At 35.7% G+C, this 16016-nt stretch overlaps 1 protein-coding gene across 1 annotated transcript in view; it reads left to right on the forward strand.

Annotated features, from left to right (window-relative positions):
- The first annotated feature begins 1040 nt into the window (after window positions 1–1040).
- Window positions 1041–16016, forward strand: part of LOC105001760 (phospholipid scramblase 1-like) — a 47362-nt gene continuing 32386 nt past the window's right edge. The window contains exons 1-3 of the mRNA XM_010858134.1: window positions 1041–1125; window positions 10004–10163; window positions 11589–11631. Coding sequence (XP_010856436.1) covers window positions 10071–10163; window positions 11589–11631 — 136 coding nt within the window. The 5' untranslated portion in view covers window positions 1041–1125; window positions 10004–10070. The remainder of the gene's footprint in view (window positions 1126–10003; window positions 10164–11588; window positions 11632–16016) is intronic.

Raw genomic sequence — 16016 nt, forward strand, 5'->3', positions numbered from 1 at the left:
AGTGATGCAGGTTACTGAAACCAAGAGGGTACAATCCTGCAATGCTCGTTTGATCTTTCTGGGTCTAGAAAAAGGAAAGATTTTCAATGTTTTAATCTGGCTGAGGGCTCATGAGTTGCTGTTGGCCTGTACCCTTTAGGCTTTCTCATTTCCCCCAGGCAGAAGTTAGGTATCCAAGCAGCACAGTTCCTTTTGGACTAACGGCATTTTTTACTAAGTGACAGCCTTTATCATGGTCTTTTTCCAATGTAGTGGTCAGTGGGACTTGTGTGTCTCTCCTGAACAGAGTGTGAAGTGCTAAACTCTGCCCCTGTTTTCAGGGGAATTGACATCATGGATAGGGGCCAGATGGCAGTTCATGCTCACATCCATCTAACAAGCCCCATCCCTTGGCTCACGGTAGTTCACAAACGTTGTGTTGTGCTGACCATTGTTAAGGTTAGCCAAAAGGCTCACGCCCAAGAGAAGCTTACCACAGTATCCCTATCATTCTGCCTCAGGTCCTCATACAGCAAAGGCACTCTCTCTTTTCCATTTTGAATACCTTTCACCCCTATTTTTGATATACCAACCTTGTTACCTCTTCCCTTAATCAAAGCCCAACACCAAATGCGATGTCCTAATTCACACTCAAATTTGTCTTTCTCCCTTGCATATACATTTGAAGGGGAGCTTTTCAAGAATATCCCCCTGCACAAGGTGCAAAAAAGGGGAATCAATACAACAGAAGACTACATACATACTCTGACACCATTTTACCGATTGTAATGTAATTTTAAAAATTCTATGATTGTTGTTCAATATAGAGCTTTAGGGTCTTTAGCTACGAATAAGCCCATGAGGAAGTGGCCCCAGCTTGGTCAGTTATTCAAATAAAGTGTGGGTGGCACTGGGCATCCCCCTTTGTCCCTATGCTGCCACTCCAGGACTACAGGAAAATCATAGCTTTACATCTTACTACACATGTGAGTGTTCACAGAACTAAGTAACTTCAAAGTTCTGAATGGAATGTTTATTGTTATGGCTGTTTGGATGTCCCGTCTCAGACTCTTCCTCACAGCAGCTCTGGCAAACTGTGGGTGTGAGCCAGATGAAGGACCAGGCCTCCTCAAAGTCCCTTCTCAGGTAGTTATTTCACATGGAATGTCTAGAAACTAATGTGTTCTAGTTGGCATCATAACTGATGTCTATCCAATCTTTATGCCTATGGTCCTATTCATGACCTATCTGTTAAAGACGATAACTCACCTTAGGAAACTGTAGTCTTCAGGCAAAAGAGTCTCTAACTTGGCTGATGTTTCATTGATGATGTTCTGATATAAGTGAAAATCTTGCTTCCTTTCTGGAGATGATACCCAGTTTCCTGGGTTTTGGACAAGTCTCTGAGATTCCCACTCAGGTGCTCAATATCAAAAGTTGGAAGCTGAGATTTATATCTGGAGAACAGGAAAACAAATATAATCGCCCATGAGTAACCAATCTCCAATTTCACATGATTAATGAATTCTAATCAGCCATCTGTATAAAATATATCTGCCCTTGCCTGAGCCTCTTCTTCCTGCCCAAATTGATTTACTCCATCCACACCCTCTGCCCCTATTTCAGGAACCATTTCAATTACTCCTGCTGTTCCTCTTCTTCAGAAGAGGATGTTAGCTGTAGCTTCCCTATTTATAATACTCGGTGCAAACAAAGCATCTTCAAGGCTCATATTTTTGATCGCTAAAACTGGGATGAGAGGAGAATGGCATTATTGAAGTGGCAAAATCAGTTTTCTACCATATTGCGCACAAAGAAGACTGATTTTGATGAGTTCAGTTCAGCCGCTCAGTCATGTCCGACTCTTTGCAATCCCATGAATCACAGCATGCCAGGCCTCCCTGTCCATCACCAACTCCCGGAGTTCACCCAGACTCGTGTCCATCGAGTCGGTGATGCCATCTCATCATCTCATCTTCTGTCGTCCCCTTCTCCTCCTGCCCCCAATCCCTCCCAGCATCAGAGTCTTTTCCAATGAGTCAACTCTTTGTGTGAGGGGGCCAAACTATTGGAATTTCACCTTTAGCATCAGTCCTTCCAATGAAAAACCAGGACTGATCTCCTTTAGAATGGACTGGTTGGATCTCCTTGCAGTCCAAGGGACCCTCAAGAGTCTTCTCCAACACCACAGTTCAAAAGCATTAATTCTTTGGTGCTCAGCTTTCTTCACAGTCCAACTTTCAAATCCATACATGACCACTGGAAAAACCATAGCCTTGACTATATGAACCTTTTTTAGCAAAGTAATGTCTCTGCTTTTTAATATGCTATCTAGGTTGGTCATAACTTTTCTTCCAAGGAGTAAGCGTCTTTTAATTTTCTGGCTGCAGTCACCATCTGTAGTGATTTAGGAGCCAAAAAAATAAAGTCTGACTCTGTTTCCACTGTTTCCTCATCTATTTCCCATGAAGTGATGGGACCACATGCCATGATCTTAGTTTTCTGAATGTTGAGCTTTAAGCCAAATTTTTCACTCTCCTCTTTCACTTTCATCAAGAGGCTTTTTAGTTCCTCTCCACTTTCTGCCATAAAGGGTGTCATCTGCATATCTGAGGTTATTGATATTTCTCCTGGCAATCTTGATTCCAGCTTGTGCTTCTTCCAGCCCAGCATTTCTCATTATGTACTCTGCATAGAAGTTAAATAAGCAGGGTGACAGTATACAGCCCTATATTCCTTTTTCTATTTGGAACCAGTCTGTTGTTCCATGTCCAGTTCTAACTGTTGCTTCCTGACCTGCATACAGGTTTCTCAAGAAGCATGTCAGGTGGTCTGGTATTCCCATCTCTTTCAGAATTTTCCACAGTTTATTGTGATCCACACAGTCAAAGGCTTTGGCATAGTCAATAAGCAGAAATAGATGTTTTTCTGGAACTCTCTTGCTTTTCCCATGATCCAGTGGATGTTGGCAATTTCATCTCTGGTTCCTCTGCCTTTTCTAAAACCAGCTTGAACATCTGGAAGTTCACAGTTCACATATTGCTGAAGCCTGGCTTGGAGAATTTTGGGCATTACTTTACTAGTGTGTGAGATGAGTGCAATTGTGCAATAGTTTGAGCATTCTTTGGCATTGCCTTTCTTTGGGATTGGAATGAAAACTGACCTTTTCCAGTCCCATGGCAACTGCTGAGTTTTCCAAGTTTGCTGGCATATTGAGTACAGCATTTTCACAGCATCATCTTTCAGGATTTGAAATAGCTCACTGGAAATCCATCACCTCCACTAGCTTTGTTCGTAGTGATGCTTTCTAAGGCCCACTTGATTTCACATTCCAGGATGTCTGGCTCTAGGTGAGTGATCACAGTATCGTGATTATGTGGGTCGTGAAGATCTTTTTTGTACAGTTCTTCTGTGTATTCTTGCCACCTCTTCTTAATATGTTCTGCTTCTGTTAGGTCCATACCATTTCTGTCCTTTATCGAGCCCATCTTTGCATGAAATGTTCCCTTGGTATCTGGAATTTTCTTGAAGAGATCTCTAATCTTTCCCATCCTCTTGTTTTCCTCTATTTCTTTGAATTGATTGCTGAGGAAGGCTTTCTTATCTGTTCTGGCTATTCTATGGAACTCTGCATTCAAATGGGTATATTGCACCTTTTCTCCTTTGCTTTTCACTTCTCTTCTTTTCACAGCTATTTGTAAGGCCTTCTCAGACAGCCATTTTGCTTTTCTGCAGTTCTTTTGCTTGGGAATGTGTTGCTCCCTGTCTCCTGTTCAATGTCATGAACCTCTGCTCATAATTCATCAGGCACTCTATGAGATCTCATCCATTTCTCACTTCCACTGTAATATCATAAGGGAGTTGATTTAGGTCATACCTGAATGGTCTACTGGTTTTCCCCACTTTCCTCAATTTAAGTCTGAATTTGGCAATAAGGAGTTCATGATCTGAGCCACAGTAAGCTCCCAGTCTTGTTTTTGCTGACTGTATAGAGCTTCTCCATCTTTGGCTGCAAAGAATATAATCAATCTGATTTCAGTGTTGGCCATCTGGTGATGTCCATGTGTAGTGTCTTCTCTTGTGTTATTGGAAGGGGGTGTTTGCTATGACCAGTGCATTCTCTTGGCAAAATTCCTTTAGCCTTTGCCCTGCTTCATTCCGTATTCCAAGGCCAAATTTGCCTCTTACTCCAGATGTTTCTTAACTTCCTAATTTTTCATTCCAGTGCACTATAATGAAAAGGACATCTTTTTTGGGTATTAGTTCTAAAAGGTCTTGTAGGTCTTCATAGAACTGTTCAGCTTCAGCTCTTCTGCATTACTGGTCAGGGCCTAGACTTGGATTACCATGATATTGAATGGTTTGCCTTGGACAAGAACAGAGATCATACTATCATTTTGAGATTGCATCCAAGTACTGCATTTCAGATTCTTTTGTTGATTATGATGGCACTCCATTTCTTCAAAGGGATTCACAGTAGTAGATATAATGGTCATCTGAGTTAAATTCACCCATTCCAGTCCATTTTAGTTCGCTGATTCCTAGAATGTCGATGTCACTCTTGCCATCTCCTGTTTGACCGCTTGCAATTTGCCTTGATTCATGGACCTGACATTCCAGGTTCCTGTGCAATATTGCTCTTTACAGCATCAGACCTTGCTTCTATCTCAGTCACATCCACAATTGGGTGTTGTTTTTGCTTTGGCTCCATCCCTTCGTTCTTTCTGGAGTTGTTTCTCCACTGATCTCCTATAGCATATTGGGCACCTACCGACCAGTGGAGTTCATCTCTCAGTGTCCTATCTTTTTGCCTTTTCATATTGCTTATGGGGTTCTCAAGGCAAAAATACTGAAGTGGTTTGCCATGCCTTCTCCAGTGGACCACATTTTGTCAGAACTCTCCACCATGACCCATCCCTCTTGGGTGGCCCTACATGGCATGGCTTAGTTTCATTGAGTTAGATAAGTCTGTGGTACATGTCTCTAAGGTATTAAGAATCTATTCCCCTATTTTTTTTTCCTTCTAAAAGTTTTATAATTTCAGGTCTTACATTTAAATCTTTGATTCATTTTGAGTTAATTTTTGTGAGTTGTGTATAAGCACTCAGTTTTATTCTTTTGCAGGTGGATATATAGCTTTCCGAACATCATTTATTGATGAGGCTGTCATTTTATATTGAGTGATATCAGCACTCTCCCCTGCTTATATGCCAATACCATGCTTTTTAAATTATTATGGCTTTTAGTATAGTTTAAAATCAGGAAGCATGATGCCTCCAACTTTGTTGTTCCTTCTCAAGACTGATTTGGCTATTCAGTGTCTTTTGTAGTTCCATGAAAATTTTAGGATTGTTCTTTCCACTTCTCTTAGAAATGCTTAGGAATTTTTATTAAGGTTGTATTTAATCTGTAGATTGCTTTGCGTGGTGTGGACATTTTAACACTACTGATTCTTCCACTTTGTGAACATGGATTATTTTTCCATTTATTTGTGTCTTCTTCCACTTGTTTCATCACTCCTATAGTTTTAAGGGTTCAGGCTTTTCATTTCCTTTGTCAAATTTATTCCTAAATATTTTATTAGTATAAAAGGGATTGCTTTTTTAATATCTCTTTCAGAGAGTTTGCTGTTAGTGCATATAAATGTAACTGATTTCTGTATATCACCTTTGTATCCTGCAACTTTACTAAATTCACTTACTATTTATACTATTTGGAGTAGTTTGTAGGCTTTTCTATGTGTCAGATTATGTCATCTATAAACAGATAGTTTTGCTTCATGATTTCCAATATGGATACTTTTTACTACTTTTCTTTTATTACTTTTATGTAGCTTCCCATAAGTTTATCTATGCTGTATTTCCATTTTAATATATTTTAAGATATTTTTATTTTTCCTATTATTTCTTTGACCCATTGATTGTTCAGGAGCATGTTTAACCTTCATATATTTGTGAATTTTTCAGTTATTTTCCTGATATCAATTTCCACATACCATTGTGTTTGGAAAAGATCCACAGTATGATTAAAATCTTAAACTTGCTAAGACATGTTTTATGACTCATCTTGCAAAACATTTTATTGTATCATTTTCACTGCAGTATTATTAACAATATCCAAGATATGGAAACAACCTGAGTGTTCACTGGAAGATTCATGGATAAAGAAAATAACGCTATTTTTAAATGCTGGAAGAGAAGGTGAAGAAAAGTGAACCCTCCGACACTATTGGTGGGAATGTAAATTGGTGCAGCCATTGGGGAAAACAGTATGGTGGTTCCTTAAAGACTAAAAATAGAGTTACCGTATGATCCAGAAATCTCACTTCTGGGCATAAATCCAGAAAAGACAAAATCTCTAATTATAAAAGATGCATCCACCCCACTGTTCATAGCCTGGGTACTTTAGCAGACAGCTAATAGAAATGTAGTTATTAAGATGCTGATGTTGAGGGCTCAAAAAGAAGTGAGGACAACATACTTTAGAGAATACCTATACTATCATAACCAGACTGTTGATAGAAATACGTACATTAAAACACTGCTGGTGAGGGGACAGGAATAAATGACAAAAATATGTTATTGGAAACCTGAGGAATGGGCGTTCTCATTATAGAGTGACAGAATGCTTAGCTGAATTGTGTCCTGGAGTTATGTGAAAAGAAGAATTTGTAACCAATGAAATTGGATATTTAGTTGAGGAGATTTCCAAGTAAAGTGTTGAGGGTGTACACAAAGAAAGTCCAGGCCCAGATGACTTACTTGGTGAATTCTACCAAACATTTAAAGAAGAATTAATACAAATTTTCCACAAACTCCTCAAAACATACAACAAGAGATACTCTTTTCAAATTATTATTGAGACCAGTATTACTTTGATGGTAAAATCAGACAAAGATATTATAGGAAAAGAAAGCTACACATCAAAAAGTTTTTTTTTATTAATTTAACACAAAAATTCCCAAGAAAGTATGAGCAAACCAAATCCAGCAAGATAGAAAAATAATTACATAACAAGAATAAACAAGCTTTATTTCAGAAATGCAAGGTTGATTTGAAACTTAAATCAGTTAATACAACACACCATATAAATAGAATAAAATACAAAAGGAGATAATCATCTCAACAGACACACAAAAGCACTTGAAAAAAAGTCAAACACCCATTTGTGAGCTAAAAAAAAAAAAAAAAGGAACTAGGAATACAAGGAAAATTCCTCAACCTTGTAAATAGCATCTGCCAAAAACAAAACAAAGAAAAGCAAAACCCACAGATAACATCATATTAAATAAAGCCTGTTTTCCTTATAAATTCAGTAACAAAACACAGATATTCCTTCTACTTCTACTCAGCACCATGCTAGAGGTTCTAGTCTGATCAAGTAAACAATAAAATGAAATAAAAAACATGTAAATTGGAAAGAAAGAAGTAAACCTTTTTCTATTTGTAGATGGTATTGACAGAAAATCCAAAGGGCTCCACTAAAGCAAAATTAGAATTAAGTAAGTTCAGTAAAGCTGCATTACTTAACATAATTGAATCAAATCAATTTTAGTTGTATAAAACTGCAGTGAACTGTACTAAAAATAAGAAAATAATTTTATTTACAATAGCATCAAGAAATAGGATACTTAGGAATAGTTTTTTAAAGATGTACAAAGTTCTGAAAATCAGAACATATTATTGAAAGAAATGAAAAATATCTAAATGAATGGAAATACATATAATGTTTATTGATAGAAAGTATTAATATTGCTAGAATGGCAATGCTCCCTAATACAATCAATGGATTCTATGAATCTCAGAATCACGGTAGCTTTTTTGTAGATACTGACAAAACTACCCTAAAATGTATGTGGAAACTCATGGGATCCATAATACTCAAAGCAATCTGGAGAAGGAACAAAGTTGAAGGACTCATTCTTCTACATTTCTAAACTTACTACAAACTAAAGGAATTAACACACTGTAACTGACTTAAGGTGGGCATATGTATCAGTGGAACAGAATGAGTCCAGAAAAACACCCTCATGTTGATGGCCAACTGATTTTCAACAAGGATGCCAAAACAATAGGGAAAAATATCTTCAATAAATAGTGCTGGAACCACTAAGATATTCTTATGTACAAGAAAAAGTTGGACTTCTACCTCACAGTATACACCAAATTTAACTCTAAAGGGATGAAAGATCCAAATGTAAGAGCTAAAACACTATTAGAAAAACCAGAGGAGTAAATCATTCTGATTTTGGATTAGAAAGTGATCTCTTAAATATGACAGCTATAGTACAAGCAAATGATAACAAAAATTTTGTACTATACCAAAATTATAAACGTTTGTGCTTAGTGGACATCATCAAGAAAGTTAAAGACAACCTACAAAATGGGAGAAAATATTTGCAAATCTTATGTTTCATAATGGGATTTAAAAACTGTCACAGTTCAACAATAAAAATACAAGTATTCAACAACATAAGCAAAAAATGCATAAGAATTTGAAGAGAGAATTCTCCAAAGAAGATATACAAGTGGCCAATAACACATGAAAAGTTGCTCATGAACATTAGTTCAGGTTCAGTTCAGTTCAGTCACTAAGTTGTGTCCCACTCTTTGCGACCCCATGAATCGCAGCACGCCAGGCCTCCCTGTCCATCACCAACTCCCGGAGTTCACTCAAACTCAACATCCATCAAGTCATTTCATCTTCTGTTGTCCCCTTCTCCTCCTGCCCCCAGTCCCTCCCAGCATCAGAGTCTTTTCCAATGAGTCAACACTTCACATGAGGTGGCCAAAGTACTGGAGGTTCAGCTTTAGCATCATTCCTTCCAAACATTAGTTAGGATAATGCAAATCAAGACCACAATGAGATACAACTTCACACCCATTATAAAGGCTATAATCAAAAAAACAGACAATAAAAGTGCTGACAAGAATGCGGAGAAATGAGAATGCTCATATTTTGCTAACAGGAATGTAAAATGGACTAGCCACTCTGGAAAATATCCTATAGACACCTCCAAATTTAAACATATAGCTACTACATGACCCAATTAAACTTAAAAAAAAAAAAAGAAGAAGAAAGAAAAAAAGAAAGAATATAGCTCTTCAATTTGCATTTTCCTCTTTTCCTAGGATCCTTTCTTCACTTCTCTTTACGTCAACTCTCATTTCATAGCCTGATTATTTAGACTGCAACCTATTATTTAAAACTCACTTTTGTTTTCAGTAATAAATATTTTCCCAAAATACCTCTTTCTCTCACTACAACTGATAGTCATGTCTTACGTTAATGTTGTGATGTCTTGGTTTTTTTTTTAATGTATCAATACCTGAGAGTAAAACATATATTTGCCCCAAAACAAAGTAAGTAAATTCTTCAATACTTTTAATGTATTTATCATCACTATTAGAATCATCTTTTTAAACTTTGAGCTGTAAGCATGGGTTTGTAAATTTATTTCATAAATTTAATCCTGATGCAAGCTGAAGAAAATACAGAGAATAATAAGAACTTAATAAGTGCCAATTAGAAAATTTTGACTCCATATATATTTGTTCTGTTTGTTAGAATCATGGCACTAGAGATAGCACCCCAACCCTCATTTTTAAATAGTTTATCTGGTCTTTATGCAGGATAAAATGTTTTCATGTCCACCATAACATATCCCTCAACAGTGGAGGGGAAATGTTTATCTAGTCACTGTCAAATGATTCTGAGCCTAAAGATTTAATTCTATTTAAATAGATCAAGGCCACATAGGAATGTGTATAACAATTTACACTCAGTTCATTACTCTTGTATTAACTGGGGACTTCTTATAGTCCTGAGGTTCCTTTTTTTTTCCTTGAGAGATAGACTCTGTAAATAAAACCATAAATATTTCAACTGAGAACACTTTAAAAATAAAATATGGATGATGTTCGTTCACCATTTAATTTAATGCTTACCATTAAATGAAGAAAAACTAAACCTGAATTGAGGTTGATTCCTGTCTCTAACTATGTTAATATTTCTGTAACGTTAGATTTTGAAGACAAAAGGAGAAATCTTTCCAACCTGTCACAGTCTTGAGTATTTATATAATCTAGATTATGGCTTTTTGTAATATACAACCCAGGACACATTGGATGCAAACACCAGGGTCAACAGCCAACTGTCCACCTGGATTGGAATATTTGACTCAGGTACAATAATGTGTTTCTTAATTTAGTTGATGGAAAATAATATGAAGTTAGATAGTTTCAAAATATCATTTGTTACTGGAAAATATTTTTACTATAGATTAAAATACTACACTTGTAACTTCAAAAATTTTACATTTTATTTAATTTTAGTTTCTGATTGAGGCAGTAAACATAATTTAAATACAGTCATTTCTTTGGAGAAAAAAATGGTAACCCACTCCAGTATTCCTGCCTGGAAAATCCCATGGACAGAGAGTCCTGTCAGGCTACAGTTCATGGGGTTGCAAAGAGTTGGACATGACTAAGGGACTGAGCACATCCCTTAGCATCCATGGGGGATTGGTTTCAGGACCAGCCTGGCAGACACCAAAACCACAGGGTTCTCGAGTCCCAGAGCCCACCCTCTGAATATGTGGTTTGGTGTCCACAGATACAACCAACTATGGATCATAAACAGGGCATGGTCAGAGATTAGCTGAATCTGTGGATATAGAACCAAGAACTGTATGCTGACTATATAGTTACTCAAAAGAATCTGCTTATAAGCACACCCTAATAGTTCAGACAATGTCTCTTAAGGCCCAACTATGGTAAAACATTGTTTTTTGTAAATTTATCATCTGGTAAACTTATTTACAAATAAATACCTACTTTTTAAAACAGGAACCTGGATTTTGGTAATGTAAGTAAAAATGACTTAAGGACTCTTCAGTTCACCTAATGCTTAGATAATAGAAGCCTGGTTTACAAATGTAAAATATGAACACTAATATTAGAAAAATATCTATTCTCCACCAAATTTAATGATACAGAATTACTATCTTTGTGACATCAATTCTGATTTAATTTCCTGTAGTGCTGTCTCTGAATAATAAACCTTGGCATTTTACATTACTAATTACTGGCCAAATCTTATTTTTTAACTCTTTAAAAGTGAAACAGTATGCATGTTCCTTCTTAAAAAGGTTACTTACATTTTCAGTGCTTAATTGTAAATTTGTTGCAAACACTAATATAAATCTAATGTCATTTTTTAATATGGGCAAAAACTGCAATAAACTTTTTACTTTAAATTACAATACAGATATTTCTCTCTGAATTTCAAAAATATATTGAATAAAATTATTTAACATTTTTTGTGAACAATAATGTTGAGACATTAACAATAGAGCAAAGAGAATACACTTTATAGATTACCTGATAATATTTTGTCATTTCCTTTTTCTATGGTAAAAAAAATATTAAAACCACACTTAGACTCATATAAAGGTATGATATTTGACAGAAAAAAATTAGAACTGCTGATAATAAATCAATTACTTTAAATATCCTAAATGTAAGTATGAATGTATATAAGTATTGTTATGTGCTTTAAATTTAGTTTGATTAATCCAGTCCACATATGTTTATTTTCTACTGTAATAGATAAATCACTTATTCGTGTGTCAATGTTTTGATCTTCTGGAAGGTATGTACCAAATGCATTGATATATTAATTCTTAAATATGTAATTTGTTTTGCTGTAGATCTACTGATACCTATAAATTAAAGGTCTTCTTTTGTCTGAGGAAAACTAAACCTTGAAATATACGGAGATTGTATAGAAAATCTTGAGATGATACAAACATGAATATGATCATAGTCTTCTCATGGGAAGGGAGGCAGAAAGATATTGGCTCCAGATTATAACTGAAAATTCTAGTCTGCATTAGTCTTACAAAAAGCAGGTCCATTTCCTGAAAACATTCACCCATCCTGAATTCCTTAAGATAGGTATTTGAGAGAAGCAATGATTTCAAATTCTTCAGGAGTTCTGAAAAGAAACAGGATGCAAGTAAAGTAATGGGGAGTCCAATCCACTCCTTAGTCTGAGAAATTAAACCGTCCTTTAGAATTCAGCTGTTAACCTTTATCTCAACTTAGTACCAAGATACATTGCTAAGTATAAAAAGCAGTTACACAGTAGTGCATATTGTAGTTTGTGAGTGTGTGTGTGTGTGTGTGTGTATAAAATACATTTAGTCTTTGCATATGTTTAAGATTTCTCTAGGAGAATGCATATGAAATTGGAGAAAGGAGAAGGAATAGAATAAGCCTAGAAGGAAGAATTATTTTAAATGTTATGTTCTTTGCATTTTAAAATTTGTGCCATGCATATGTAATTTCTAATCATAAAAGGAAATGAAATTTAAAAGGAAGTCAGAAGTTTTTTTTCATAAATTATGAGTCATAGTCTATCTGTAAATATTAAATCAAAATGAATACATTCCAAATATGTTGGTACAATATGAAGACATAATTATGTTCATTTTTTATGAATTATGTTCATTTTTTAACAATTAGTGGGGAAATACTGTAACTAACAGTTTCAAAGGTCAATATTAAAACAAAATGTTAAATGTATATTAGAGCAACATATATTCATTATACATATATTCACTAAAGAACATTTAAAATTAAGAAAAGCAGAAGATAACCATCTATGCAAAACTACTGATAAAGCTATTCTGAAGCCTTTTAAAAAATATTCCTTTGATGAGGCTTTTTGAAATCACTCTTATTCATTGTCCATGAAATAAAAGATATTGAATATAGTTCCCTGTGCTGTACAGGAAGATCTTATTTTCCTGTTTTATGTATAGTAGTATAAATGTGTTAATTCCAAACTCCTAGTTTATCTCTCCCCACGTCCCTGCCCTGCTTTCGATTTAGGTAACCATAATTTCATTTTCTATGTCTTTGAATCTAGTTTTGTTTTGAAAATAAGTTCATTTGTATCATTTTTTAGATTTCACATATTCAGATATCCTATCAAGTGATATCATGTATTATTTGTGTTTATCTGAATAACTTCACTTAATATGATTATGTCTATCCATGTTACTGCAAATGGCATTTTATGGCTGAGTAGGATTTCTGTTGTATATACACACCACATCATCTTCATTCTGTCATCTACTGATATACATTTAGGTTTGCTTCCATGTTGTGGCTATTGTAAATAGTGCTGCTATGAACACCAAGATTCATGTATCTTTTCAAATAGAGTTTTCTCCAAATATATGTCCAGGAGTGGCATTGCAGGATGATATGGTGCTAGTTTTAGTTTTTTAAGGTGCTCTTAAAGTGGCTCTACCAATTTACATTTCCACCAACAATTTAGGAAGGGTCCCTTTTTTCCATACCCTCTCCATTAATCATTGTAGACTTTCTAATGATGGCTACTCTGACTAGTGTGAGATGATACTTCATTGTGGTTTTGATTTACATCTCTCTAATAATTAGTGATGCTGAGTTCTCTACAGATATATGCCCAGGAGTGGAACTGCAAGATCATATAGTAACTCTATTTTTAGCTTTGTAAGGAACCAACATAATGTCTTCATAGTGGCTCTACCAATTTACACCCTGACCAATAGTGTAAGAGGGTTTCTCTTTTCCACACCTTTTCCAGGATTTATCATTTGTAGATGTTTGAATGCTTGCCATTCTGACAGGTGTGAGATGACACCTCATTGTAGTTCTGTTTGCATTTCTCTAATAATTAGTGATATTGAACATCTTTTCATGTCTATTAGCTATCTGTATGTCTCTTTCAGAGAAATGATTATTTAGATCTTCACCCCCTTTTTTAACTGAGTTGTGTTCTTTTTGACATTTAGCTGTATAAGCCGTTCATATATTTTGGAAATTTAATCCCTTGTCAGTAGCATCCTTTGCAAATATTTTCTCCCAGTCCTTAGGTTGTCTTTCCATTTTGCTTATGGTTTCCTTAGCTGTGAAGAAGGCAGATCCAAAAAATTCTTGCTACAATTTGTCAAAGAGGGTTCGGCCTATGTTTTCCTCTAGGAGTTTTATAGTATCCAATCTTACATTTAGGTCTTCAATCTATTTTGAGTTTTTTTTTTGTATATGGTGTTAGAGAATATTTTAATTTCATTCCTTTACATATAGCTGTTCAGTTTTATCAATGTCATTTATTGAAAATACTGTCTTTTTTTCCACTGTATATTCTTACCTTCTTTGTTATAGATTAACTGACTGTCAGTTTATTTCTGGGCTTTCCATCCTGTTGCATTGATGTATATGTCTTTTTTGTGCTACACTGCTTTGAATACAATAGCTTTGCAGTATAGTTTGAAATCAGGGAGTTTGATTCCTCCAACTCCATTCTTCTTTCTCAAAATTGTTTTAGTTATTCTAGGTAATTTTTGTTTTCATACAAATTTTGAGATTTTATTTTTGTTCTAGTTTTGTGGAAAAATAAATGCCTTTGGTATTTGATAGGGATTGCACTGAGTCTGTAGTATAGTCATTTTAACAATATTGATTCTTCCAATACAAAACCACTGTATATATTTCCATCTGTTTGTGTCATCTTCATTCCCTTCATCAGCATCCTAGTTTTCAGACTACAGTTTTTTTGTCTCCTTAGGTAGGTGCATGCCTAGGTATTTTATTCTTTCTGATGCTACAATAAATGGGATAATTTCCTTAAATTCTCTGTCTGATCTTCTGTTGTTAGTATACAGAAATGCAAAAGATGTCTGTAAATAAATTTTGTATTCTGCAACTTCAACAAATTCATTGTGAGCTCTAATAATTTTCTGGTAGCTTTCTTAGAATTTTCCCTATGTTTTCTCATCATGTTTTCAGCAAACAGTGACAGTTTTACTTCTTCTTTTCCAGTTTGGATTCCTTTTATTTCTTATTCTTCTGTGGTTGTCATAGCTAGGACCTCATAAATATGTTGAATGAAAGTTATGAGAGTGCATTCTTGTCTTGTTCCTAATCTTAGAGGAAATGTTTTCACCTCTTCACCATTGATTACAGTGGTAGCTGTGGATTTGTCACATATGGCATTTATCCCGGATACTGAAAGGTTGTTGTTGAACAAAAAAAGACGACGGGATTCTTGGTCCCTGGAGGAGAAGAATTCCATCTGGGGCCAGAGATGAGGCTTGATCGCTCAGAGCTTTTGTGTAATAAAAGTTTTATTTTAAAAAAGTTTTATTAAAAGTAATAAAGTTTTATTAAAGTATAAAGGAAATAGAGAAAGCTTCTGACATAGGCATCAGAAGGGGGCAGAAAGAGTACCCCACTGCTAGTCTTTAGCTGGATGTTATATATTCACTAGCAGTCTGTAATGAAAGAAAAGAATGTCTTAAAACACAGAATGGCATCAGGCTCTTCACACATAAGATGCATTTTGGGATAATCTTGGCACAAAATGATTTATCCTGGGCAATAAAATGATTATCCTGAATCTTGAAGAAGGACAGATCACCATACAAATAGCTTCATTTACATAGATTAGGGGGACAATATCTGAGTATAATGTTCTGGTTTGTCAAGTAGGTTCTGAGCCAAGAGGCGGAACCGACTTGAAGACAGAGTTTGGGGTAAATGCATAGTACATCAGCATCAGTTCAGTTCAGTTCAGTCGCTCAGTCGTGTCCAACTCTTTGCGACCCCATGAATCGCAGCACGCCAGGCCTCCCTGTCTATCACCTACTCCCGGAGTTCACTCAGACTCACGTGCATCGAGTCAGTGATGCCATCCAGCCATCTCATCCTCTGTCATACCCTTCTCCTCCTGCCCCCAATCCCTCCCAGCATCAGAGTCTTTTCCAATGAGTCAACTCTTCGCATGAGGGGGCCAAAGTACTGGAGTTTCAGCTTTAGCACCACTCCTTCCAAAGAAATCCCAGAGCTGATCTTCAGAATGGACTGGTTGGATCTCCTTGCAGTCCAAGGGACTCTCAAGAGTCTTCTCCAACACCACAGTTCAAAAGCATCAATTCTTTGGCGCTCAGCCTTCTTCACAGTCCAACTCTCACATCCATACATGAC

The sequence above is a fragment of the Bison bison genome, unplaced genomic scaffold (genome assembly GCF_000754665.1).
Source record: "Bison bison bison isolate TAMUID 2011002044 unplaced genomic scaffold, Bison_UMD1.0 scf7180017864384, whole genome shotgun sequence".
Taxonomy (NCBI): Eukaryota; Metazoa; Chordata; class Mammalia; order Artiodactyla; family Bovidae; genus Bison; species Bison bison.